This window comes from Pagrus pagrus (assembly GCF_965226575.1).
Source record: "Pagrus pagrus genome assembly, chromosome: 18".
In the NCBI taxonomy this organism is placed as follows: domain Eukaryota; kingdom Metazoa; phylum Chordata; class Actinopteri; order Spariformes; family Sparidae; genus Pagrus; species Pagrus pagrus.
This window is the reverse complement of record NC_140202.1, coordinates 15,169,770-15,196,710: the sequence shown is the minus strand read 5'-3', so window position 1 is coordinate 15,196,710 and position 26,941 is coordinate 15,169,770. Positions and strand designations below refer to the sequence as shown.

Here is a 26,941-nt window from a genome sequence, read left to right as displayed (position 1 = left end):
TCATTCTGTTGTTCACCCAGTTCTATTGAAGTGAATGCCTTTCCCCCGTCACCTGTGTAATCCTGAGGGCAAAACATGTATATGTGTATATACTACACACAAAAGATGGTTACATAGCATGTAAACAGGAATATAATTTATAATTATAATGTTCAAAACCTAAATTAGCTGAACTGACCTAAATGTCCCCATGTTCTCAGGTTATGAGGGTGTCCCGGAGTTTTTCAATGACCTCCTGAACCACATCACCAGCGTGCTCCAGAGCCACAACCCAGACTTCGCCCCCGCCAGCGAGCAGCCTAAAAGTTTGCCAGTGAGCACCACAGTACCTAACGCCGCTCCGCCGGCCCCGGGCTGCTGCAGCATGCTGGGAAAAGAGGCCAGCGGCAGCCCCTGGATCGTAGAGGGCGACGGAGGGCTGAAGGGCCCGCGTCAGAGACTGGGCTGCAACACGGCCATGTCCCCCAACTTCCAGCAGCACTGTGTCTCCACGATAGCTACCAAGGCTTCCTCTCAGTGACTGATCCCCTGCTCCCACTCCGTTTGATCCCTGAACAAAAAAAAAAAACGGATGACAATGGTGACAATAATATGAATAATAATCATAATAATTATGATGTTAATGATGATAATATATCTAATCAAAAAACAAACCTTTTCCTATATAGTTATTGAAAATGATGATGATTGGGTGTAAGCTTTTTTCTCTCTGCCTTTTTGTATTTTTCGTTTCGTCTAATGAGACTTAACAGTACTGTAATGTGAACTTTTGGGAACTTTTGCCTAATAGCTGATTTTATTTTTCTCTCTTGTGTGAGTTCTCTGTAATGAAAGTGTAATGGGAAATGGCCGAATCAGGACTGGAGAAATAAGTGCCACTAGATGTGCAATGTATGATCCGATCTCTCTCACACACACACACACACATAAACACACACAGGTACGCTCATATTGTGCCAGTGACGTGTGTTTGTATTCTGGTCATTACCACTGACTCCTTTGCACACAGTGAGGGGGAGAAAAGGTGGCTGGACATTTGAACACTACTCCGCAGATCCCGGGCTGCTATGTGACTGTGGCCAACCGACGGCAGAGGACATAATGAGTGTGAACATGAAAGGCAAAGATCGTTTTAGTTTGAACAAGCAAGTAAGCCGTTTACTTTTCCGAGTGCCATCAAATTTACATCAAGAGTAGGAAGGACGCCGGCAGAAAAAACATCTTTAAAGGTTAAAAAGAAGAAAGTAAATCTCCATGAACATGAGACCAAGTTTTTTTTTTTAACGGTTGTTGTTGCACCAATGTTTATAGGTGTTTGTTTTACTGTATGTCAGATGCCGGATGTTAGGTGTTCAACAAACGTCATCGCTTGAGTCCCAAGTTTGAGTCGCTCCAGCGCAGGAAGACGAGGATCACATTCCTTCTTTTTTTGTTTGTTTGTGGATGTTTCCAGAGAATTCCATGATTTTCTTTCCCCCCAGAATTCCAGTGGGATCGTGTGAGATTGTCTCTCATCACTTCATGAGCTCGCAATCTCCTTAAACACACTCTCCATGTGTCTTCAGTGCTTGTATCTGTAATGTGAGCAAACAGACTCGGGGCTGCTGTGTAGCTTTTCATGAAATTCAATTACTCAACTAAAGTGAGGATAAATTGTGAGTTTGAATACCCTCCGATTTGGTATTGATTATTTTGGTACCGTTAAATGACAATGGTTCTAGTTAATTAAGAAACTCTATTACCTCTCATTTGATCTAATTTTACTGTAACAACACTTTTTTACCAAATTCAGTGAAATAAACCTTCAGTCCGGTCCATTCATTCGCTTCAAGCCGAAATTCTCCGACCTGTCTTCTGTTCCAGCTGCTGTATTTGTGTCACATGTTTAAAAAGAATCATTTGGAGGAGAAGTGGGAGAGACGGTCCAGCTCTTGTTCCCAGTGTTCACTGTGAGATTTTTTTACTCCAATTTTGTTAATACCTTTGTCCTGATATCTACTAAGAGCAACTTTATTTTATTGAGATTTTATGGGGGAAAAATGTTTTATATAAATGAAATGAGAGCATGGGATGTTTTTGAACAAACAGTGGATATTTACTAAAGGTGAAAAAAAAAAAAAAGGCTGGGTCTTGGTTGTACAGGCGGCATCGAAGGGGACAAAATGAGCTTGTGGTTGATGCTGTTGTCTCCCTCTAGCATCTAGTGGGAAGGAGTGCCAACCCACAGTGCATACAGATTATTGCATTCCTCTCAGCCTGCTGCTGCTGCTTCTTCTCTTGTCCCAGAGAGGCTCCTCCTAGCTGTTTTCCTCCATCAGAATCCGAGGGAACGGACTGTCCCTTCGCTCGCCCTGTGATCGTAAATAATAGTGTCAGCCATCTCACCAGCATCTCTCTGGGTCAAAAGAATATGTGTCATAGACGGTTACTATCCTGTTTTAATCTCCTACAACTAGTGTCGTGAACCAACAATAAATTAAAAATCTACAAGTATTGCAGCAGGTTCAGAGGAATCTTTAACATCCTTTTAGCTCCTTTGATTCCTCAAGAAATCGGGCATGTCCCTGTTCAGGCTGATATCTGTACACAACTATATTGTGTGTCCTATGTTGTGTTCCTTATTGTGCTTCTTAATGGGAAATAAATGGTTAATCCTACCCTTGGTCATTTCTGCAACCCAGACAAGCGTCATCATGCTCCCAGCTTCTTCCACCTGAATGTTTACGTCTTGGGTGTCTTGTACAGTACGTGTATGTATATATGCCTAGGCTTACATCCGTACAGTATGTTGTTTTGTATCAGTTCTGTAATTGAGAGGAATCCTCAATTTTGTGACCTTTTTTTAATTAAATGGCCAGAACAACAGGGTGAAATAAACATGTCAAACCTTCTCTGGCTGTGTTTAACTCAGCTTTTCTGATCATTTGTAGGTAGATGCTGTCTCACTCAGTGTTTATGTAGCTTATCTCCCTTTACACTCACCCACACTCTCTAATTATTAGACTACACGCCAAAATGTTTCATAATTCTGCTCAATCCATTTACTGTAGTGATATTCTGACTGTAGCTTCTTTGATGTTTTTTTAAGTTCTGTATTACTGAAACCATGTGATAGCTCCAAATACTTTAATTTCTTTCTACAAAAATTCCTTCATGAATATATACCAAGTGCAAAGAGAAGACTGCAGAACAGCTGTGCAGCATTTCTCCACCCAGCCTCCAGATGTTTATTGTATTTATGAATCGCACATTTCATAGACTTGGAGACACAGTAAAAAATGATGACACAAACATTTTCACCAAAAGCCAACTCTATACAAGACAAAATGGTCGCTTAATAAAATAAAAATATATCTTTTCATAATCTTAGTCTTCTGTACATGTAAAAAAACAAACTACACAGATATATTTACAAGAGCACCAGACAAACTACGGTATGAGAGTTACTAATGCTACTTTTTGTTCCCTGCCAGGCCCTCTGAGCTGCCTGGATGTTTTGTTAAACAGAGTGTCAATGAGGTTGTAGGTGATGTGCCGTCGGGTTGGCCAACAGTCCCAGGATGGTGGAGAGACAGTGCAGCTTCTCCTTGACGTGCTCTGGCAACTTCTCGTTCTCCTTATACCTGTGAGGTAGACAAAAGAGATGCAACGGCTAGCTGATCGAAAGAAAACTAGTTGTCAACGATTTTGATCATCTATTCATCTTTTAAGTTGTTTTTCAAGCAAAAATATCACACATCTACTGGTCTTAGCCTCTTGAATGTAAGAACTTTTTTTGTTATTTATGATAGTAAATGAAGAATCTTTGGGTTTTCAAATGTTGGTTGGACAAAACAAGCAGTTTAAGGACGTCGCTTTGGGCTCTGGGAAATTGTGATGAGGATTTTTCACAATTGGGCATAACATGACATTTCTTAACATTTTTCGTACCTGGTGATCCTCCCCTCAGGAGACGTGTAGGTGATGCAGGAGACTCCTGCCTGGACCACCAGCTGAGACCCGTCGTTAAACTGCACCCACACCTCTCCACTCGTCAGCTATAAATACATAAACAGATTCAATCTTTTCATCACAAAAACAATTCTTGATTCGGATTGTAGAATATTAGGTGAATTTATTCATCAATTACCTGGGATGCCCATCCAACATTGGGCACAAATATTGACTTCACCACTTTTCCTGTGCTTTGTGCCAGATCCTGCCGCACTGGGGAGCTTTTCTTATTCAGGCTGGCTGTGGTGAAATCTGACCCATTATAGGAGATCATCTGGAAAAAATAAATAAACTCCTTTAATGGATTCTACACTCAACATCTACAAATATTAATATACAAAATACGTATTTGTAATATCTTCCAAACTACAGAAGTCTGGTCTGAGAATGTATTCATTTATGAAATCTTCAAGTGTATGGCTGTGAGACACTCACTGAAGGAGTGATTTGAGGAGGTTGAGGAGGTGATCCTGTATCAGGAGGCGCCGGGCAGGAAGGCAGGGACGACGAGCCCAGGGAGTCTGGGGTGACAGGCCTCCTAGGATGGGTGGCATACATAAAAGTAGTATTAGCCGCATGAGGCAAGGACATCAATGACACCAATAATATACGAATGCCAGCACTTTCTACTCACCTGCCGATAGTTATGGGGAAGAAAGGGACGTTCTTGGTGCTGCGCTGCTCTTCTGCTGTGATGGCTGCCTCCAGGGACAGACACATGCTGTGGCCCTCGTCCGAAAGCTCCACGTACTGCCGGCTCTCTGGGCTCAGGCCGCTCAGCCCCACCTCTCCCTTCACTGTGTACGACTTCCCACTCTTCTCCACGACCCTCACCAGCTCGGACGTCTTGTGGGTCTTTGCTCCTATAAAACATGAATGTTTATGAAGCAAATTATATTTACTCTTCTCCCTCAGTGGGATCACAAGTTTCAACATGCACATTTAACTCACCATCATAAAAGCAAACTTCCAGGTCTGCAGTGGGAGAGTTCTCCATCAGCATCACCTTTGCATATTTGGTGTAAAGGGTCACTTTAGGAGTTTTGGATTTCACGAGCTGCACAAACTTGGAGGCATATTGGTACTTCTTCCAGTATTTTTCTGTAATGAAAAATAAGAAAGTCAACATCCAATTTCTCATCTGTTATAAGCTGATGTTACTTTGTGTGATGCATCCATTAGAATACCTGGAAGATCCTCGTAGCTACAAATCAGAATATCTTCTGGAGGAGCAGGAGGACAGTCCAGGACGGGAAATCCCTTTCCACCATTAGGCTGGTATATTGTCACCTACAACAAATGACCATTATAGGATTTTATGGCAGCAGCTCGTTGTCATATTATGTATTTATGCTACCCCCTATTGGTCACATGTGGAAGTAAGAGAGACACTGGAGAATGAGCTCACCATTGAACCATCGCAGGAAATCCGAAGGACTTCTTTGACCCTCTCTTGACCGCTTTGACTCTTTAACAACTCCATACACACTTCACCTGTGTCCAGGATGCTCACCTGGAGGAAAAACAAGAAAAATAAATTAAGCAACACACAAATGATGAAAATCAACAAATATTGAAAAATATGAGCAATATCTTACAACTGCATTTTTGGTCTTCTGTCTAATAGGCTTCAGTCTGTACGCGCACAGCGGCGGGATGATGTCTCTGAGCGCTTTCTTCTCTTTATCCACACTGGGTTTGGCTGCAGGGGGCATCAACTCTCTGCTGTGAGGAGGTTGGAACTCTGTGGCAGGTATATTTTCCCTGTACGAGTCAGAGTGAGAGGGATGGTTGTGGTGCTGGTTCACGCCTCGCCCCGTTGGCTTGTCCATCCACGAATTGTGAATACCTAAAGGCCCTCTGCTGCTGTGGAAGCTGCCGCTGCTGCTGTGAGCGCTGCTGTCTGCAGGCCTGTGCCCAGAGGCTGAGGAAGAAAAGAAAATATTTATAAAGATTTGCTTAAGCAGGGTGGTTTAATTGTGTTTAGAGAGTTTAAAAGATCAAATTTTAAAATTCTTCATTTATATTCAGTCACACAAGAGTGGCTAGAGCCCACACTAGCCTCCATATCTAGGATAAATCCTCTAATGACAAAGGATAATTTTACTGAACTAAAATTTGACATGAATGAGAACATTAGCTGAGTGATAAAAAAAATTATTTAAAAGTGCTGAAATCACATATGCAGAGATCATCAAAGAGTAAAAAACACCATTTTTACCATCATTATTGAGCCAATTGGTAACTCCTTCTAGGTCTTGAAATTGCAAGTTTGGTGGATGTGCTGTCTGTGTGGACAATGAATACCCAGAACTGAAACAGAGAGTGAATCTGTTAGTTCTTATTACATTTTTTAAAATGAACGGAAGATCATAAATAAAGAGAGTTCTTACTTTGCTGACTGTTTGACAGGGGGAGACGGGAGCCTCCCCCGCTCTGGAAATGGGTGCTGAGTGGAAGACATGGGGAAGACTGGTCTTCCTAACCCAGTCAGAGACTCCTCTGAGTGGCATCTCCCCAGCTCAGCGTGACTCAACGCCTGGCCTGATGAAGAAGAGCCTGAACGATCCGAAGAGTGAGCCCTCCTCAGGTAGCGGGAATGAGGCATCCCATTCTCTCCACTATGAAGCCCCCTGTTCCTGCCATCTCTGTGAAATATGTCTGCCGGATGCTGCCGCCACTGGTCACCATCCTCAAAACAGCCGTTGCTGGGCTGGTGTGGAATGGGCGCCATGCGATTAGGCAGGGCGGAGCCAATCATGTGCCTGGTTCTCCTCTGGAGGCGGCTGCTGCTGCTGGCTGAAGTGGACGAGGTGCAAGCTGTGGAGATGGTGGCAATGCCGCTGTCTATGGACCCTTCATCCCCCAGCCCCAGCTCCTTGGTCCTGACCAGCAGGCTCTGGGTCATGAACGGGTGGTCCAGCACAGCAGAGAGGCTGGGCCGCTGGTTGGGGTCCCTCTGCAGCAGCTGATGGATCAGGTCCTGAGCTTCTAGAGAAACATGACCAGGCATCTCATATTCCCCGAGAACCACTTTAGACAGGGTGTGCTTGACTGTGTCTGTGTCAAACGGAGGGCGGCCCATCAGGAAGGCATAGAACATGCAACCCAGTGACCAGACATCTGATTCGAGACCATGAGCGCTGCGAGTGGCCACCTCTGGGGAGATGTAGTTGGGTGTCCCGCACATGGTGAAGTGCTTTTCATTGGGGAGTTTGAGCTGGGTGGCCAGGCCAAAGTCTGCTATCTTAATGTTCATGTTGCTGGTCAGCAGAAGGTTTGACAAGGTCAGATCTCGATGCAAGATGCCGTGAGTGTGTAAATACAGCATTCCTTTCACTATTTGGTGCATGAAATGTCTCGCTGTAGAACAAAAACAATTTTTAAAATTTTTTTTAAAGGCAGCTCAAAAAACTAAACCTCATTAAAACATTTACTGCAACATAATTTATATTATACGATAAAATAGTTCTGTCTGACCTTCATCCTCAGAGAAGGGCATCTTCCGCTCTTTAAGGTACCGACTCATCTCTCCGTTGTGGCACATCTCCAACACCAAGTACACATAGTTGCTGTCCTCAAAGTAGTTGTACAGCTTAAATAAAGACATGATACATAATGGCATTCATTATCGCATCAAAGTGAGAGGACTAGGGATGCAAATTAAGATTATTTCCATTGTCAATTAATAAATTGTTTATTTTCTTGTTTAATCAATTTGTTGTTTGGTCTATTACATGTGAGAAAATGGTGTAAAATGTCGATACCAAAGCCCAAGATGACATTCCAAATGTTGTATTTTGTCTACAACCAAAAGAAATTTAGTTTAATAATAATTGAATAAGCGAATAATCTATCAATTGTTGCAGCCCAAGAGAAGAAACAACAGTATGATAGCAATGAAATCTAAAAAACACATTAGTGGATTTGATTCTAACTTATTGTATTGTTTGGTCAAGAAACTGTATATCAGTGAGAGCCTGCTCTCTTGGTTAATCTTCAAAAGGCATACTGATGACCAACCCTAAAATGAAGTAAAGCGGACAATAGTGGAAGAATGACAAAAACACTGAGCAAAGTAATTACTGGCTGTGGGGGCAAGTTGTCCACATTGATTACATAACCATGACAACGATAACACAGCGCTGGTATACGCAGACCCAAACACATCCAAAACTGATTTTTGGGAGCAGCTGGGAACAGTAGATTTTACCCAGGGAAAAAAATAACCATTAATGTGACACAGAAAATCGAAAGGAGAACAAATATGAGTGCCGTAGCTGACTTTATGGAGTGTAATAACACCCCACAGTACGAGTTGTGTCCAACCTAAACTTACCTCGAGTACTGAAGGATGTTTCAGTCGACACTGGATCTCCACCTCATTCGTCACACGCTGGACCATACCAGCCTTTTGCATCGCCTTTTTGTCAATCTGCAGATGGGAACAACAGAGATAATTATACACCTGCTGCCACTCTTAGCATCAACACTTACTGTGGTACAGTGCTACTGCGCAGTGGTTAGGTCTAGTGTATAATGGTCAATCTGTCACCCACAAAGACAACTAACTATTCAGACCTCATTTGTGGGGAGTCGAGGGACCACAAGAGACCCCTGGGAGGCAAGTAAGGTCCACTAATCCAACAGTTCCAGTTTGCACTTCAACCGTCAGTCGCTGGCAACAGCTTGTGTTGGTTAAGTGTCTACATTACAGGTAAAGCATGCTATAATTACGATAATCATAAGACATAAACGGTTGGAGAGGGATTCTTACCGTTTTGATAGCAACCTCCAGACCAGTCTTCACTGACTTTGCCCGGTAAACACATGCAAAGGAGCCTTTACCCAGGAGGGTGAGGACCTTAAAATCCTACATGAGAAAAAAGAAACATTGAATATTACAAACAATTATTGCATTTGCAGACAAATGTAAATATGATTTCAGATTTTAAAATGTTGATCCCATGAGAGAGAAGATCTTTAAATGCATGATACCTCGATCCTGAGCTCCTGAGCATAAAACAAACAATTCTCCTCATCTCTGCTTGACTGGGTGTCAGCAGAGAGATTTTGGAAGAAATAGTGAATAACTCGATCAAACATCGTCCCTCTCGCCTGCGACATGCTGAATGTACAGTCAGACAGACAACACAGGATCTAACGACTTCACACAGGGGAGAAACCCTCCCACAACAAACGTTAACTGTCAAACAAGCCACCAACACCTGACACTGTCATATGGCCAACCAAAACCTTTAATTATCCCGGCTCCCTTCCCGCTAACGAGGACCACTTGTAGCCGTTTCCAAGCAGCATGTTGAGCCACCAAACAGACGCGATGAGGAGGGGAAACAACAGTGTTTGTCCCGGGAGAGTGTCGGTAAGGTGACACACCCAGGTACCGAGGCTGCATCTTAATGCTGATGACACTGACAACAACAACAACAGCAACAACCATAATACAAATGGTAATAATAATAATAATAATAATAATAATAATAATAAGCAGAAGGAAAAAAGCAGAAGCAGAAAAAGAAGCAGCAGAAGAGGAAAAAGAAGCAGAGAAGAAGAAGAAGAAGCAGAGAAGAAGAAGAAAAAGAAGAAGAAGAAGAAGAAGAAGAAAGTTTAAGTCAAAAAAGCCAACCGTCAGGACATAATACGAAGCAGCAAACCAGTTGAAACGTAACCAAAATTAGCCAACGCTAATATTATTGGCTGATTAAATGGCGTTAGCGTGGCACCATATTAGCGGACAGTTAAACGTATGATACATTTCAACTAAATATATTAAACCGAATGCTTTATAAACACTTTAAACAGTATTATGTAGCGATAAACACCGTTCAACTCACGGCTAAGTTAACTCCAACCTTATGTTTATCTATCGCTCCCAGCCTGAGTTGGTTTGAAGTTAGCTTGTGGGCGTTAGCCGAACAAAAGCACTCACCTCGATTTTGTCGCCGATCGAAACACTCATCGTGCTGCCTGGGAATCGCCTTGCAGATGCATGAAGGTTTGAAATAATGTTCCTCGGTCGTGTGAGCGTAGCGACAGTCGCTACAGGAGTCCTCAGAGGGCAGATGAATGTTGTTCTCGTGTTCCCCTCCAAAACTTTGCCATTTCTTCCATTTTGAAAATATCCGCCCGTTACTCTCGTGCCTACGTCACACGCAACGTCACATGTCAACAAGCTCTCTTTGCCACGCCCCCTTTAAGTGTCCCATAAAGAAATGGCCTCGTAGACTCATAAAACTATAATAACATAAAAGTGCTTAAAGCTAGATTTTTGTACTTGTCGTCTCTGCAACTTTGTACATGTTAAAATAAATGTCCTACTGTATATGCATATATATTTCCAGGCCTGTGGTCATGGCTTAGGTTTTTAATTATGAACATAGGTTGTTCATTTATTCTAAGGAGACCCAAAGCTTTTGAAATTAAATAAGTAAATAATACATTATGAAATAAAAAAAGAGTGCATGCATACAGATACAATATTTAATGTAGCCATGACATGGTAAAATCATTCATTACATTTCTAAAACTCAGCTAATTCTAACCAAATGTTATTTCATCTATAGGGCTACACAGCCATAATTATTTTTGTAGATAGATTAATTATTCCGTGAATTAGGTTGATTAAAATGTATGAAAATAATGCAAAGTACTCCTTTCAATTTTCCACAGTCCAATGTGATGTCTTCTAATTGCTTGTTTTGTCCAACAATATAAAACCCACTCACTTCATAATAACATGAAATTAAAAAGCAGCAAATCCTAACATTCGAGGAGCTGAAGCCAGATTATGTTTTTCCATTTCTTGCTTAAAAATCACCTTAATGACTACCAAATAATAGATTTTTATGAATTCATTTTTATGTCTAAATACCCTAAATCACATAATTAGCTCTGCCATCTTGATGGACAAAGACTTGGTCATGAAAAGTGGGTGGCATTATGAAATAAGTCAGTGGAAAAAATAGCTTTGTTAAATAAAAAAAACTTCAGAGAAAAGGATCATTTTGAATAAAACTACTGGAATTAAATAAAAATGACAACAATAAACCTTAAATCTGAAGGTTTGTGCTGCTTATGAAGCAGGATGAAACAACATTTGTCATAATAAACTGAATTTTAAACATTTGTTGGATTGTTCCATAATTGCTTTGATGCATTAAACGTCTGTTATTATTCACATGATTATTATTTCTTACTGTCTAATTTATTCATTTAATTTTGAATTATTCAGGCTCCATACATATTTTGCCTAAAAGCTTAATTTATCAGATTAACCAAAAAATCCCACGCAGCTGTGTGTTTATGACATCACAGATCTTCAATTCAAATCTTCAAATCAAAGTGTAATTTTTGATCCACAATTATAGTATTGTCGGCAAACAGGGTCCCTCACATTTAGTAGTTTTTGCAAGATAATCAAACATAGTAACCTTCCAATCGTCCTACAGTGTCCCAATCTCATCACGGGACTTCACACAGACACAAGTATGGTATAGATTTTGGCCAATTTCTATCAGGTTCAGCTGCAGAAAATCAAAAATAAATTTCAGACTTAGAAATTTTGTCTTACAGACAAATGTATTTATTTTTGCCATCTTTAAATCCCAGGACTTAATTATGGAAAAATGCAAGAAAACAAAAAAAAAGGAAATAGGCAACCAATCACTTACTAAGAGATTTGGTGTATCAAGCATTGCCATTGTACTAGGAATATGTTCTTTATGTACATATATATGTTGGCTGCTTTTATTTACTAAAATAGTATTTACAGTCTCTAGACATGGACATGATTTCAAATTCATGAAATACAAATATATAATTTGTATTATTGCATACAAACTAATAGTTCTGCAGTAGCAATTGTTTGGACAGCACTATCTATTTCTCTTATGAGTGATAGGATTTACTGCTGATACTTAAGAGACACATGGAATGCAAACACAGAGGGTACCTTCCTGTGTGGTGGTACAGAGGAAACAGTTTTACGTCAGTTTAATCTATTGCATGATTCCTTCATTTATTAGGTACGTCAAACCTTTGAGAGAGTAAAGCACATCATTGTCACACAGAAGGACCAAAGGGTGAAAACAAAAACCTCAAAAGGTAAAGTCCGATGGGAATGGGAGGGGGGGGGCACAAAAAAAACAAACCCACAAAGGTGGCTGGTGTCGATGGAGAAATGGTCCCAGGTATTGATGTTTCTACTGTCTAAATGGTCAGTTGTGGTAAACGCGGGGATGGTTGCAGAGTTTGCTTCTCAGACACTGATCTCAGTCCACCTCCATCTCTTTTGTGCCAGGCTTTGTCTGCTGGCTTCCCTTCGCCTCTCCCTTCCCTTCTGTTCCTTGCTTTGCTGTCGGGCCATTATGAGCTCCGCTGTTTTGGTCATTGACTTCAGCAGCCTCCTCCACTGTGGGCTTTGGCCTGTTGATCACTGGATTACATACATCCTCTAGTTCCTGGTGAGTAAGAAGTGTAGAATATGTTTGCAAATGAAAATCAGCAGATGACATCACATCTAATGAAAGGATTAAATCTTAAATGGTCATGCACATACCTGTATTTTGGCAATGATGTCTGCTACTTTAACTACGGGATCTTGAGTAATGGTGAGTCTGCTCTGTGCGTTCATCTGGCTGTTCATCCAGCCCATGCTTTCACTGACACACTTCTCCACAGTGCTCATTTCCTCAACACTCAAATGCAGGTATCGCTCGTCCTACGGAGACAGTTTGTCACAACAAAATTACTAAAGTTACATCTGCAAATCTAAAACAATTGCAGTGGGTGTGACCGAGACTTGTTTAGCACTGTAGAAACCCCACAAATCGTGACACTTAGTAAACAGTATTTAAATCTGCCTTTTAAACATGTTTTATTGAAGAGTACTTAAAGGCATTGCATTCCTCAAATAAAAGGATTTACCTTCTGTTTAAAGCAATCCACAAACTTCATGTAGAGTTGCAGTTTCTTTCCCAGCTCATCAAAAGCCCTCGGCCTGTCCTCGTGCTCTCTGTGCCGGTCCTGAATGGGTTGACCCAACCTCTGGAGGATAACAGTGTTCCCACATTAAAACACACTCAGAGCTTTTCTAGCTGTTTGTAAAATCCCATCTGAAATTGAAAATATTACCGCTCTTTGGACTAAATCAAAACAAACCTTGAGTGCACCGAGCTTCTCCTCATAGACTTGTTTGGGTTGGTCCTCTCCGTCCTCATACAGCCAGTTCTCTGTGTCCTCCAGCATCAGTGTCAGCCGGTTACTGTCCTGTTATTAATGCCCAAAGATAAAATAGCTGTTAAGTAAGTACAGCAGTGGTACATTTGCTGGGTACATCTTAATTATAGTTCTTTTTACAATGTCAGAAAAGATATGTAAGAAAGCAGCACTCACGTCCTCAGTGATATATTTTTCATAGATCCCACAGAGTTTGTCCCGTAGATCGTATACATACTCCTCAACAGCATTTTTAGCGTCATTCAGCTCTTTCACCAGTTTGTCCTGGATAATCATCTGACGCTGAGAGGAAAAAACACACAAAAAATGTCACAGAGGAGCCAAAAAATAACAGCAATAGACCTTACAATATAATGTTATCTAGCTCACAACGTAAACATCAAATACTTATGATGATTGCGACCAGTGCAGCTTGCACTGTGGTTTATACCGTGAAACCCTGGTTACAATGAATTCAGTTACTCATAATGTTGTTTATGTCAAGCGGTGAGACATTTAAAAATTTAAAAATCTAGTAGCCATCATTTAACATATTTCAAGCTCACAGCTATACGTTTAAAGGACATAAACTGCCAGGTTTACATAAAATCAAGACATTTAGTCAGGGAAACATTATTCCTGAGATTTTAAACCGGAGGCAGCATGCAGACACTCCCCTACAGTGGTGCTGGCACAGATTAGGCCAATTAGTCAGCATTAAACAAACAAATGACAATAATACGTGTAAGTCACCATGGTAAATAATCACAGACCTAAAAACAAGTCGAGCACATGTCAAGCACATATCAGGTTTTAACTCTCCTCCATCCGGGAGTCCTCAGGGAATCAGCATTTCAATCAGACCATGACTCAGCTTTTCGAAAGGCCAGCAGGAGCACTCACCTCATACTCCACAAAGTCGTTAAGGACATCGCTGTCGAGCTGTCGAATGTTGTTGGCCATGATGGGCAGATCGATACTCTTCACCTTGACTTTGGGCTTGCTTCCCCCTGCTGCTGGGTCTTGCTTTTCCCCAGCTGCCCCCTCCTGGATTTAGAAACAAGAAAACACAATTCAGTGGCTGTAGACTTAATATAACTTCTTTTGTAATTCTATTGCTTTATCAAACTAAAACTAATATATTTTCAGTCTTATTAATATAATCTTGTGTTATTCCTGTAGGGATACATCAATATGCACTATTTACAACAAGTCAGTATCTTAGAAGTAGATTAATCAATTAGTTGTCAACTATTAAATTCATCTCCAACTAATCCGATCATCGATTTGAGTAATTTTTTAAGAGAAAACATTCAAATTCTCTGATTCCAACTGCTTAAATGTGCACAACTTCCGGTTTCTTTACTCCTCCATGAAAGTAAAATGAATATCTTTGGGTTTTGGACAAAACAGGACACTTGGGGACGTCATTCTGGACTTTACTGACATATATAGATCACACAACTAATCGGTTCATCAAAAAAAAAAACAATCAACAGATTAATTGGTATCTGTATCATTTCAAGACTGTCTGATACAAGCAGCTGAACTGACCTTACTGCTGGAACTGTTGTCTTCGTTCTGCTGGTCACCCTGACTCTGGCCATCCTGGTCCACCTGCATTTTGGTCTGAGGCATAACACACACTTAGCTATTTTATGCAATCCACATTAAATTTAAATAAAATATTTCATATTTGTGTCATGATTAAAGAAGCAATATAAACTGGCACTGTACATTAGACAACTGTAAAGGAATGATCTTCTAAACCATATTTATATGGTTTCCTCAGGGCCAAGAATAAGTAGGAAACAGGCTTTAAAAAAGTCAGAGGCTAAGCTGCTTAGCACATTTCATGGAACTCCATCTAATAGTTGTTGGATAAATCATCCTACCTGGTCCTCTGCCCTCCCCTCATTCTGCACCATTGGCTCAGAATCAATTTGCATATCCTCTCCCTCTCCTTTCTGCTTCTCGATCAGAGAGGCGCTGGACACGCTGAAGATGCCGTGGACGTTCACTCGCACTTTGACCTTCACTTTAGAGCTGTCTCCATCTGGCTGGGGAACCACGTTCTGGATAGAAAAACATCCTGGTGACAGATGGAAACAAAACGAGTGGTTTGTTAAAGCGCTTCCGTTACAGGCCCTTAACATATTCCCTTAACAGACAGGTGGGTGGAAGTTACAAACTAATCTCCCACCTGAGAGTATACACATGAACACACACACACACGCACAGACAGACGATGATGGTGTTTGGCTGACTCATTAGGACCCATCTGTGGGAGACTGTGCCTTATTCCTAATTCCCATCCAGGCTGTAGATCCCTATAGGGACTTCGCCACAAATGGGCCACCCAAAAAACTACTTACAGCACATGCGTCAGTGACCTCTCTTGCTGTAGACCAGATACCTGCTCTGTTACATACTAAAATCTGCGGATTAGCCTCTCAGGGGATTCAAAGGGCAAAATAAGCAGAGTTACCTATCCTGTGGTCTGGGTAGGGGAGCTCCTGGGGGCTGCTATAGAAGGCTTCAAGTTCAAAGGGCTCCTTCTTGTGAAAGGTGATCACTTTGGAAAACGGAGCAGCGTGATTCTTGCTGAACACCTCACACTCTCTGTGACAAAGAGCAGTAAGAGAAAAGGCTGCGTCAGGTTGTGAAACACAGTCAGCAAATACTGTATATCTTCGAGCCAGCTGGCTTAGCTCGATTTAACAAGTAGAGAAATGACTACAGAGAAATACAGAGTCTTGTTTTATGTAGTGTTACTGTCTTATGTGGCTCATTAAGATTTTAAATTTCCTTACCCCAGTCCATCATCTGTTGGTGACTTCCAGCGAAGAGTAATAGGGAAGGGAACCACATCAGTGATGGAGAATTCGCGCACTTTAAATGCTGGTGACAAAATCGCACACTACAGCCAAAAACACAAACAAATCACTACATTACATTTCATGAACCACAGAATATTTGTACAGTACTTCAAAACAAGACAACGTTATCTGTTAGTGTCAGGAGGAGAGTCCCACCTGAAGTGCACAGCCTCTGGCGACAGCTTCGTCTGCGTTGAGCGTGGTGCTGATGTCTTTGCCGAAGAACTTGCCGATTCTCTCTTTGATGGCCGGGCTTCTCGTGGCTCCTCCAACTATCTCCACTGCATAGATGTCATCTCGGCTCAGCTCTGCCACAGAACACACACAATGCACTCAGTGGACTCTTCCTTTATAGTATTCAAACAATACACCTTGATAAGTTCAACCAAGTTGATGGACATACTTGATTGTTCAAGGGCTGTCTTCAGTGGCATCTCCACTCTCATCAGATATTGAGCACTCATCTCTTCAAAATGGCCCCTGTGGGTTACAAATGAAGAAAAAACATCTATAATACTAGATTTCCACTTTGAAGATGCATGGTTAAGGAGTAAAACTCGTACCTGTTCATCCTGCTGGTAACATCGATGTCGTTCATGAAGCACTCTATGTTCAGAGGCAGATCGGAGGAGTTGGCACTCATCAGCTTCTTCAGCTTCTCGCACTCCTGGTGCAGCCGCAGCAGAGCCCTTGGGTTGTCCCTCACATTGAGCTTGTACTTGCCCTTAAACTCCTCGCAGAAGTAATCTACCAACACCTCGTCAAAATTGCGCCCACCAAGGTAGGTGTCAAACGCCGTGGCGAGGACCTGACAGAGCAGAGATGACAATGAGCTTCGGGTTTAAAGGTACGGGTGTAGGAGAAGGTCAAGATGGAGAAAAGTTGAGAGGCTAACCTTGAGTTTCCCTTTGTTGAAGGCGGTGATGGAGACCTGGAAAGATGAATGTCCCATGTCCACAAATACCACATTTCTTGGCCTCTCTTCTGGAGTAGGAAGGTCTTGTTTGTAGATCCCGTAGGCCAAAGCCACTGTTTATAATACAGACATTTATTTTCACATTGCCTAAGTTATAAAGTCCTCATTAGTACTCATGTCTTACACTTTATAGATAAGATATCACTGAATCTATGTAAAAGAGCTTGGGTACTTCTAAACCGTGCACCTGTTTATTATCTCATAATGTGACCTCAGCAAAGGCTGGAGCAAATATTATCGAAATAGCAACATGGCCCAGTGCAATATCCATATCTCAGAAGCTGTAATTCTTTGATATAGGTAAAATATGCAGAGATCTGCAAAGATGTCCTGGCCTACAAGTCTTGTCCTCCAGATGTAAGAAAACATGTCTGTTTGGTACAGACCCCAACAAATGTTAGCTCATCATTTTTTCAGTGAAAATGATAATTTTGATCATAAATGATCACCCCCGCTAATCCTGAATTGTTTTTTTACAATACTGGCAGCCCTCGTCGATACCACAGAAAATTTGTGTGAGCACTGACCTGCAGTCGTATCATTAATTAGCCGTAAACAGTTCAGCCCTGCGATCTGAGACGCATCAAACACAGATCGTCTTTCAGCATCTGTGAAAAAACTCGGGACCTGTAGAAGAAAACACAAATCAATATGTTTCATTGAGCCACTTGGTGAATTACGATGATGGCCCTCTGTAATGTCTTCATCACTCACGGAGATGACACAGTCCACCACCGGCTTCTTCAGAGCGCTCTCTGACGTCTCTTTCAGCTTGTTGAGCAGCATCCCTGTGATCTGCTCCACTGTGAACACTTTGTCCTCATCCAAATATCGCACCTGTAGACATGATACAGTGAGGCTAATGAGAGTAAAGCACATATAGATGTGTGGTTTGGGGGTGAATTACAGGGGGGAAAATAAACATGGATGGATCCCATTCACTTGTAAGGGTCAGTGTAGTGGTTGCATTAAAAGAACAAAGGTGTGCAGCGACAGCAGAGAATGGTCAGGTTCAGAGAGAAAGGGAGGGAAAAAACAAAAAAGCAGTGAAGAAGAACGTGCTGGAGGTTTGTACAGTGCCTCACCTTAATTCCAGCGTTTCCATTGGCCAGTTTATGTAAGCTGTAAGGCAGTTTGGGTTTTTCCGCTTGGACAAATGGGTCGTCGAATGCTCTGCCGTGGAACTTTTTGAAGCCATGGACTGTGTTCTTGAAGTTTGTTATGACCTAAAATAAGATGTATTTTGTTAAGATGTGTTTTGTAGTAGCCATTTTTTTATTTTGTAACTTCATCATTTCAGTATGTAATGTTGCTTTTTATTACAGTGATGTAGACAAACTGCCATGGTTGATCTTACTTGACTTTTGGCTGCGTTTCCAATGATGCGGTTTTTGGAGGCCAAAGACACACAAGCCCTTGATGGAAGACAAACACACATCAGCAAATTAGGAAGGCTACAGCAACAGAAATAATCCAGTTAACAGATGTGGCAGACAAGGTACAACTGTAATTGACTGTTGCAGACAGAATCAAATGTTCGGCGCAGAGAGGTGGATTTGGATTAAGGGAAATTTCACAAGGGAGTCTGAGGAAGAGCTACAAACCAGGGCAGTGAGACAAAGAATGAAACAGTTCACCTTCAGAAGTGAGCTCAAAATCCTCACCTCCCATTTAACTCTTCTTTTAGCAGACAAACCATTGTGCTTACAGAGGAAGACGAGTGCTTTCTAGTCATATGAGCTCTAGGGATCCATCTCACATTGGCTGTGCTGTATGTGACAAGTCACTCCCTGGTTTCACCTTGCCATAAAAATATCCCCATCACTTAAAGGTGCAATGCTCATTCTCCTTCCCTGCTACACATTCCTGTTTGCAGGATGCTGCAGCACATGTAGCTTACTCCAGTATCAGAAACCCACATGGACATTTCCTTGTACTGTAAGATCAATGAATTCATCACATCCTCTATGAAATAAAACAAATCCACTATTACCATACAATGTCGCGTTTACTGACACCTCCCCTGTCATGTCTGGGCTGGTCCTCGTAGCTAAGGATGTCGCTTTGTCGGCCTGCCATAACATCGCCATGTCATGTCAAAATCTATTTATTTGTATTTTAAAGACACAGTATACTGACATATTAACATGCTATACAACCTCAATAACATACTGTCTTCTTTAAGGAGCTTATCACATGAACTTTGAAGCTCACTGGTGGTGACATGTCAACTGTCTATGAGAAGACAGGGTCATTTCATACACATGCGACATTGTGACCTACGTCCACCTGCTGTGACGGTGAATAAACCAAAAGTTGCAGGCCTCATTACAGCCACCACCACCAACACCACCACCACCACCATCCCTGCTGGATGTATACCGTCGCCGCTCAGCCTCCAGTCGCAAACATTGCGTAACAAACTCCCAGCCACAGCACATTTCACGGAGACGATGACAACTGTCGATATGTATACTTACGGCGTGCATCTGTCACTATAGTCATTGGTGATGGTTTCAATGCCGCCGCTCCTGGCCACTGCGATGTAACAGTTCTGGAAGCCCACATCAATGCCGACCACTGACATAATGAGCGCTCTGCGTTTCACCTCTTCTAAGTTATCCTCCGCAAACTACCGCACTTGACACCTATGAGAAAAAAAATATATAGGCTATGCACATACACTGGGAGGTCTCTGCCCAAATGGGAATGCAATTAAGCGTGTCCTCTGCTCGGAAAATAAAAGAAGCTCGCTGAATAGTGCTCTCACTGTATTACTAGCGGTTATGTAAGTCGAGCTGTTTATAGCAAACTCATTCAGAGTAATCCCAAGGCAATGGTGTCCAGAGCGGATTCTCCCACTCCAAGGCGGCCCTAACATCACCCAGCGGCTCTGACGGACGGATGCTCTAATGCCCGCCCCCTCACGCCCTTGATTGGCTGCGTCACACCCATTGTCCTGACGTGATTGGTGCGGTAACCAATCAATAACAGAAACATCTAGAACTCCCTGGAAAGGGGACCGTAGACTACGTCACACGCAGTAGGGACAGCAGTGGCTCTGCAGACATGTTTGCCCTCAATTTAACCTGTCAGGTAGAGTTTCTCGGACCGCGTCTCGCGGGCTGCAGGATCGATGCGTGCACGTCACTTTAATATCTTTGAAGTCTGCGTTTCAGAAATCTAAATGGTGTCTGGAACTTGTAAGGGGTGGCACACATTTTGAAAGAAAGAGCTACCTGAAAGGCTTTGGAGAGGGAATGAAAGTACCTGTTGTGCAGTGGCACAGGTGTGGTCTGGCCATACGATGAACTGTACATCCATACATTAATATGTAATAACAAACATGTAAATATGGACAGAAGAAGTAAAAATGAAGAAATTGGCTTTAAGATTTGCATGAAGATTGAATTGTATTGTTTTATTATTTATTAATTCATCCATTCATTCATTTATTTTAATATGAGCTATTCACATCAATCATTCATAAATGTGCCTTTAGCAGTGTGTAAGTTAAAAGACTAACACCAGTGTAACAATCCTGCATTCAAAAATTGACTTCAATTCAGGCACTGAGGTATTGACACCAAAATATACTCTATTCTGATTATTATTAATCAGAGTATTATTATTATTATTATTATTATTATTATTATTATTATTATTATGGGTCATATGTGTGTTATTGGTGTTGTTTTAGAATTTGGGGAGGATTGTGTGTCTTCAGGTGCATTAAATGTTTGCTTGTGGACCTCTGCTCCACTGTAGACAGGTTGTAGTAGTGATGGAGGAAGAATTTCGATCCTCAACTTGAAGCTCCTACACATTTACTGCCCTCCAACACAGGCGTCAGCCTTCTGTTTGTGTGTGAAAAGACAGTGCTTGATTGACATCTTGACTCTTCTCTTTGTGGCATTTGTCAGGGCTGGACCACTTGACATGTTACATTCCACTTAGCTGGCTTTTTCAGACAGTTACTCTGCATGTTGGCTCACTGTCAAACGGTCATGGCTTAATAGGGCACTCAAATGGAGTCATTGTTAATATTATTATTAATACCTCAAAATGTCTGCTTTGAAATGGGCCTGTCCTAACTGCAGCATGGTGTTTGGTGACTTTATGAAGAGTAACTCCAAGAATAGCTTCACCTAACATCCACCTGTGCAGAGGCCTAATCAGACAGACTAAAAGAAAACACCTGAATGAGTGTACAGGGTCTAAGTAAACGATGCAATACCAAACTACAAGAAACCTCCACTACAAGTAGAATTCCCCAGATTATAATGACATACAGCAAATACATCACAATAATAATAAGTGACTGTAATAAAATGTACAGCGTAAACATGTAAACAGCATTTCAATGTTACAATTGGTCTGTGGGAAGTTAATTTCAACTACGTTTTATATACTAATCTTTATCAAGGCATCATATTTGTATCGAGCTGGTCATTTGTAAAATTGTCATCTGCAAAGGAAATATAGTTTAAAACAAAAAATACAATATGTTGAAGGACTTTATGTTCTTTTTTTAACTGAGAAAAGTTTGTTTAGACCTCATTAAGGGATATACCAAGTATCTTTGATGTATAATAAGCTTCAATTAATAATACCTGATCACATTTTAAATTTAGCAGTTTGACTGGTCAGAATTACAATGTGACCACTCAGAATTATAATCCAAGATATCAGCAATTACAGTCTGAGTAGAATGATAGTTTAAGAAATCTACAAACAGCGTGAGTTGCTCTGTATGTTAGGAGCTATTTATTATTTGTTTGCTGTTGTCTGTATTATGTGCTTTTGTATTTGATTAGATATTTTCTTTTTCAATTCATATTTCCTTTTCTTTATTGGTTTAACTTTTAAGGTTTGGTAGTTTGTTTACTTTATTTTTTAAGAATTGGGCAGCACTTGGCACCTCCAGTTTTATATATGTAAGTAAATATAGGACCACTAGGCAGCAGTAAGTTTTCTTTTTCTTTTTACCAGACCAAGAGGAAGCAATGGTCTATGTGTCATATTGTATGCCAGGTCCAAATAAACCACAAGGGGAAAAAATGTTCTTGGGGCTGCATTCCTTGAAGTTTTATTGTGATTATGAATAAATAGCCATGCACAAGAGCTCTTAAAAAGGACTTTCACTAGTCACCCTACAATCAAGATATGCTTACTTTAGTTATGACTAGTCAAAACCACAGTTTCTGATATCATCAGTTGTATTTAGACTGTTAATAGCTAATTATAATATCCTTAAATGTGTTATGACTAGTCATAATTTAAATGGAAATTATCTGGAATTCATATTTCTGATTTCTTGACATCTTACATTTTATCCCTACCAGTCAGAATGTAATGAAATATATCTTAAATTTAAACTGAATGTGAATTTGATTAGTCAAGTTGTAATTAGGGATTGCTTGAATAAAAGTTTTGACTGGTCACATATGATCGTGGATATCTTTAATGTGAAATCCTTTTAATATATAAAAATGGCTTATCATCAAAGCATTGTATTACTGGTTAGATTTCACCTTCCCTTGAACACTTGTCCTTGTTTCCTTGATGAAGACCAGATGGACTGAAGGTCTCCTCATGTTCGAACGCAGCCCGACGGGCCTCAGCGAGAACAGGAAGTGCTAGTTGAACAGACTGAGCTAGCAAGCTAGTTTTAGTCAGGTAGGTTAGCTTGCCATTTAACTCAATAGACACAATGGGGCTGTTTGGCAGAACACCGGAGAAAGACCCCAAAGAGCTGGTGAGTACTGACAGCTGAAGACAAGGACTGTCTTTGAGAGTTTTGTCCGTTGTAAGAAAAGAAACGACAGCACATTTTGCTAACCTTGCTAACGATAGCTGTCAGTTCAACTCAGCTTAGTTCGTCCAATCTGTTGCTACTTCTCGCTAATTGAACAGCTGACTTTAGTCTATTTAAAAGTGAACCAACAGTCCCTTTAATAGTATACGGTGTTATCTTGTATTAAGTGTGCCATATTTATTGTAATTCGTTTGTTTATATGCCTCACTAACTAATCTTATTTGGGTTTCTGTAGCGAGAGCTAGCTAGTTAGCATACAGGCTAACACTAGTCTGATGTCAGCCGCGTCAATGTAAACAAACCCTGATTTGTTCACTTTAGCTAACATCGGGGTCTTTTACGGTTTAGTTGTCAAAAGTTTTACATTGCTGTAGTCTAGTGTTACACGTAATGCTTTATTGAAAGGAGCATTGCAATATTGTAAGTGTTATATTAACTGTAATAATATCAATGCAGTTTGTAATAACATGATGTGTCATTTCAGATCTCTGAGTGGTCTAAAAAAATCAGGAGGGAAATGAGAGTGATTGACAGACAAATTCGAGGTAAGACAAAGACAACATCTGACACAATCACTGAACAGATGAACTTTCTAAGAAAAAAGTGTAATATTTTATGATTGTAAATGTCAGGCCAGTTCATATACACTATCCCTCATATAGTTTAATGATTAGTCTTTAATAGCTGACCGTATGAAAATGGAAGAGACTGTCACATTTGTTTCTATTGAAATATGTTGGTTTGCTTAAAAAATCTTGACAACTACTGATTAATCTAATGGGCGTACTGGCCAGATAAATGTAAAGTAAACATTTCTATTATGAGATTATAATTGACTTTACACTAGTGGCAGTGACTCATTAAGATGGAAAATTTGTTGCACAATTTTATTACACTCAACCGTCAATGACCTGATTATGTAAGTTATATGAGTTTTGTGTTGTATTCAATGATATGGCCTTTTGTTTCAGATATATAATTTGCTGTTGTATGTTTTTTATTACACCCTACAGTCAATGATCTGATAATTTAAGTTGTATAGTAGTTTTGTGTCGTATGTAAAGACATGCCATTTTGTTTCAGATATTCAAAGGGAAGAAGACAAAGTTAAGAGATCCATTAAAGATGCTGCCAAAAAGGGCCAGAAGGACGTGTGTATTGTTCTCGCAAAGGAGATGATTCAGTCAAAACGAGCTGTCACAAAACTTTATGCTTCCAAAGCTCACATGAACTCTGCCCTCCTCAGCATGAAGAATCAGGCTGGTGAGTTTGGGAGTACAGCAGCTGGTTCATTAGAGAGGGGGAAATGTATCTAAAATTATTTATTGTCATCAGTTGAACCATTAAACTTAATGTTCTGCTCTGCATTTCTAGCTGTTGTCCGTGTAGCTGGAGCCTTGCAGAAGAGCACAGAGGTGATGAAAGCCATGCAGAACCTAGTGAAAATCCCAGAGATCCAGGCCAACATGAGGGAACTATCAAAGGAGATGATGAAGGTCAGCAGCAATGTCCAAAATAAATAGATAGAAATTACTTTACAGCCAAGTTAGTACAAGAAAGTTAGTACGACTCCAATCACAATCTAACATCATTTCTTTACAAGAAAATGTTGCTGAACAATGGCATCATGTACATGTATTCATCTTTCAGGCTGGCATCATTGAGGAGATGCTGGAAGACACATTTGAGAGCATGGAAGATGGAGAAGAGATGGAGGAAGCAGCAGAGGAGGAGGTTGACAAGATCCTCTTTGAGATCACAGCAGGTGAAAGATTTGATCAACTAAAGCCTTGTTTCCACCAAGCAGTCCGATTCACCTCGTTACACACGGTTATTTTTGCGTTGCCAGTATCAAATGTTGTGGACGGTACTAAACGAATCACTTAATGACATCCTGCACCTGTACTTTTGAGGTACCTAGCAAAATGGTCCAATACTATAAGGTGGACGCTGCAGACCACTGACCGATCATTCAGAACAACCAGAGTCATCTCGTTGTCTGTACTCTGATCTATCAGTCTCTTGTCCTGCTGTCTGCAGCCTTTTCTCAAGCAAAGCCTGTTTCCCTGTTGTAATGAACAACCGCATACTGAGAAGAAAGTATACAAAACATGTGCTATGTGTGGTTGAGCAGAGGAAAAAAGGTTTGCAGTTTGTCTATGTTGTCATCGGACAGTAATGTACAGTGAAGGTCACAGTTTGTCAGTTAATAAATGCAGCAGTTTCCCACAAGTTAAAGTGAGTCTCCCCGGTTGTCTCCCAACTGGAAAAGTGAAAGAGTTTACCTCCAAAGCCGGTCCATGGTGGAAACGCAAAACAGATCTCTGTTTAGGTACAGTTTCCACGGGTTACGTACGTGTCAAAGGGAACTATACAGGAAGTACTTTGGCAGAAACTAAGCTATACTCATCACAATATGCTATTGTTATAAAGTTTTGGCGTTTTGAACCACTACATATTGAATTATACCACAAATGAACAATACTGAAAGCTTGGTTGGTTCTCTCTGCTTCATTAGGTGCACTTGGCAAAGCACCAAGCAAAGTCACAGATGCCCTGCCTGAAATGGAGCCCCCTGGAGCGGCTGCAGCTTCAGACGAAGAGTCAGAAGAGGACATTGAAGAGATGCAGTCAAGATTGGCAGCTCTGAGGAGCTAAGGTGAACTGCCATTGTTCTGTCGAAGTCAGCTTGCTCACTCCAATAAGGACAATTCTGGTGTGGATTTTACAGTACTGAGCATCCTCTCTGCTTCATACTATAATTATTATTTCACATAATCATTTCAGGGTTAACTTTGTGCAGTTAATGTCTTTTAAAAAAGTTTTTTTTTATAGAACGTTTGGTCTACTCAGCCAGAAGAAAACGTGTTTCTTGCTTTTTGTCTTTAATTATCGGGGGTAACCCTTGGTAAGTCTTTATTATCCAAAGTCAAACAGAAGGTTTAAGAAAGTGTATATAATGTAAGTATGAAAAGCCTGCTGTGCCTACAGTGCTTCATCATATTCTTCTGTCCTAAGTTATGGACTGGTGGTGGAGGTACTTGGGTATTAATGATCCAAAAAAGTGATTAAGGAACTGTTGATGGAAGCCACCCTGCACTTAAATCTCATCCTAGATCACTATTTAGCAGTTGCTCTAATCTGTAGGATGCATTTCGTTAGCAACAGCTGTTCTGTTTACTGGTAACCAGCCCACATTATCTAACTGACACTAGAGACGATGGGTGGATTTCTCCTTTGATAGTTTTTTTCTGTACAGTCAACATGTATCTGTTCTATATGTGGTCATACATGTAAAGTACACTCATGAGGAAAAAAATGCACGCATACTACCCTAACCTATTATTTGCATTAACATTAACACAACGTTAAGTGTTTGACTCTATCAGGATTGAGTTCCTTCTCAGCAGGAGGATGCGGAGGCAATGAAAAGGTCAGTTAGTGCAGAACGTATGTATCGTGGAAGTATTGTGTGTATAATTTTTCTATGTGGATGGGGAAAAATAAGAAAATAAACTTTTAAGAACAACGGTTGCCAATGAGAAGAATCTATTCCGCCTTTTTCTACTCGTATCATTGATCACATGAACATACTGTACAAAAACACTGACAGCCGGTCAGAAGCTGTACTGCAGAGAGAATCTGGTTCTGGTGACACAAACACTTGTGTGACACATAAAACAGCTTGCTCAGTAAAAAGTTAAATGACTGAGAGTGCTGCTTCTCATCGATCTGCAGTTCCAACAATCGTGTGCTGATGGTATGATTCAGAAATCTTTTTATATTTAAAGCTGTGATATGTTAGGTGTAGAATTACATCATGTGGACGAGCCTTTTCTTTTTAAAGATGTAGAAGAAGTTGGCAGTGCATTTTGGTTTCCCTTATTTTGAAGCCAAACCTTGGCCTCAGAATGGACAAAAGGATTGGATTTCAACCAGCCACAGCCCTCCCTCTTGAGCTTTTGCTGTACTGTAACAAAACCTCGTCTCTGTTCTCTGGCTTCAGTATGTAGGCCACAGGCTGGACGAAACGAAGGT

The 26,941-nt window shown here is 40.9% G+C and overlaps 4 protein-coding genes across 4 annotated transcripts in view; 2 read left to right on the top strand and 2 right to left on the bottom strand.

The window, feature by feature from the left end:
- The window catches only part of LOC311274473 (inositol-tetrakisphosphate 1-kinase-like), a 32,189-nt gene extending 29,298 nt beyond the window's left edge, over positions 1-2,891 (top strand). The window contains exon 11 of the mRNA XM_084382164.1: positions 201-2,891. Within this exon, the coding sequence (XP_084238290.1) occupies positions 201-520 (320 nt within the window). The 3' untranslated portion in view covers positions 521-2,891. The remainder of the gene's footprint in view (positions 1-200) is intronic.
- A 307-nt stretch (positions 2,892-3,198) lies between these two features.
- Positions 3,199-10,140, bottom strand: plk4 (polo-like kinase 4). The gene is made up of 15 exons (XM_084382163.1): positions 9,944-10,140; positions 8,771-8,866; positions 8,333-8,428; positions 7,474-7,588; positions 6,387-7,356; positions 6,215-6,306; positions 5,592-5,917; positions 5,402-5,506; positions 5,181-5,283; positions 4,945-5,094; positions 4,628-4,856; positions 4,429-4,531; positions 4,130-4,267; positions 3,931-4,037; positions 3,199-3,623 (listed from the first exon to the last, which is right to left on the bottom strand). Exons 1-15 carry the CDS (start codon positions 9,971-9,973, stop codon positions 3,512-3,514), a joined length of 2,772 nt encoding a protein of 923 aa, XP_084238289.1. The 5' UTR covers positions 9,974-10,140; the 3' UTR covers positions 3,199-3,511.
- Positions 10,141-10,472: 332 nt separating this feature from the next.
- hspa4l (heat shock protein 4 like) lies at positions 10,473-19,972 on the bottom strand. The gene is made up of 19 exons (XM_084382060.1): positions 19,566-19,972; positions 18,443-18,500; positions 18,171-18,311; positions 17,800-17,922; positions 17,613-17,712; positions 17,005-17,138; positions 16,673-16,917; positions 16,513-16,589; positions 16,266-16,417; positions 16,044-16,150; positions 15,719-15,852; positions 15,126-15,322; positions 14,785-14,859; positions 14,134-14,277; positions 13,408-13,533; positions 13,174-13,281; positions 12,940-13,059; positions 12,572-12,733; positions 10,473-12,473 (listed from the first exon to the last, which is right to left on the bottom strand). Exons 1-19 carry the CDS (start codon positions 19,670-19,672, stop codon positions 12,285-12,287), a joined length of 2,499 nt encoding a protein of 832 aa, XP_084238186.1. The 5' UTR covers positions 19,673-19,972; the 3' UTR covers positions 10,473-12,284.
- Positions 19,973-22,684: 2,712 nt separating this feature from the next.
- Positions 22,685-26,437, top strand: chmp3 (charged multivesicular body protein 3). The gene is made up of 6 exons (XM_084380932.1): positions 22,685-22,843; positions 23,388-23,448; positions 23,987-24,166; positions 24,278-24,399; positions 24,554-24,668; positions 25,422-26,437. The coding sequence occupies exons 1-6, from the start codon at positions 22,799-22,801 to the stop codon at positions 25,559-25,561; spliced, it is 663 nt and encodes a 220-aa protein (XP_084237058.1). The 5' UTR covers positions 22,685-22,798; the 3' UTR covers positions 25,562-26,437.
- The last annotated feature ends 504 nt before the right edge of the window (positions 26,438-26,941 follow it).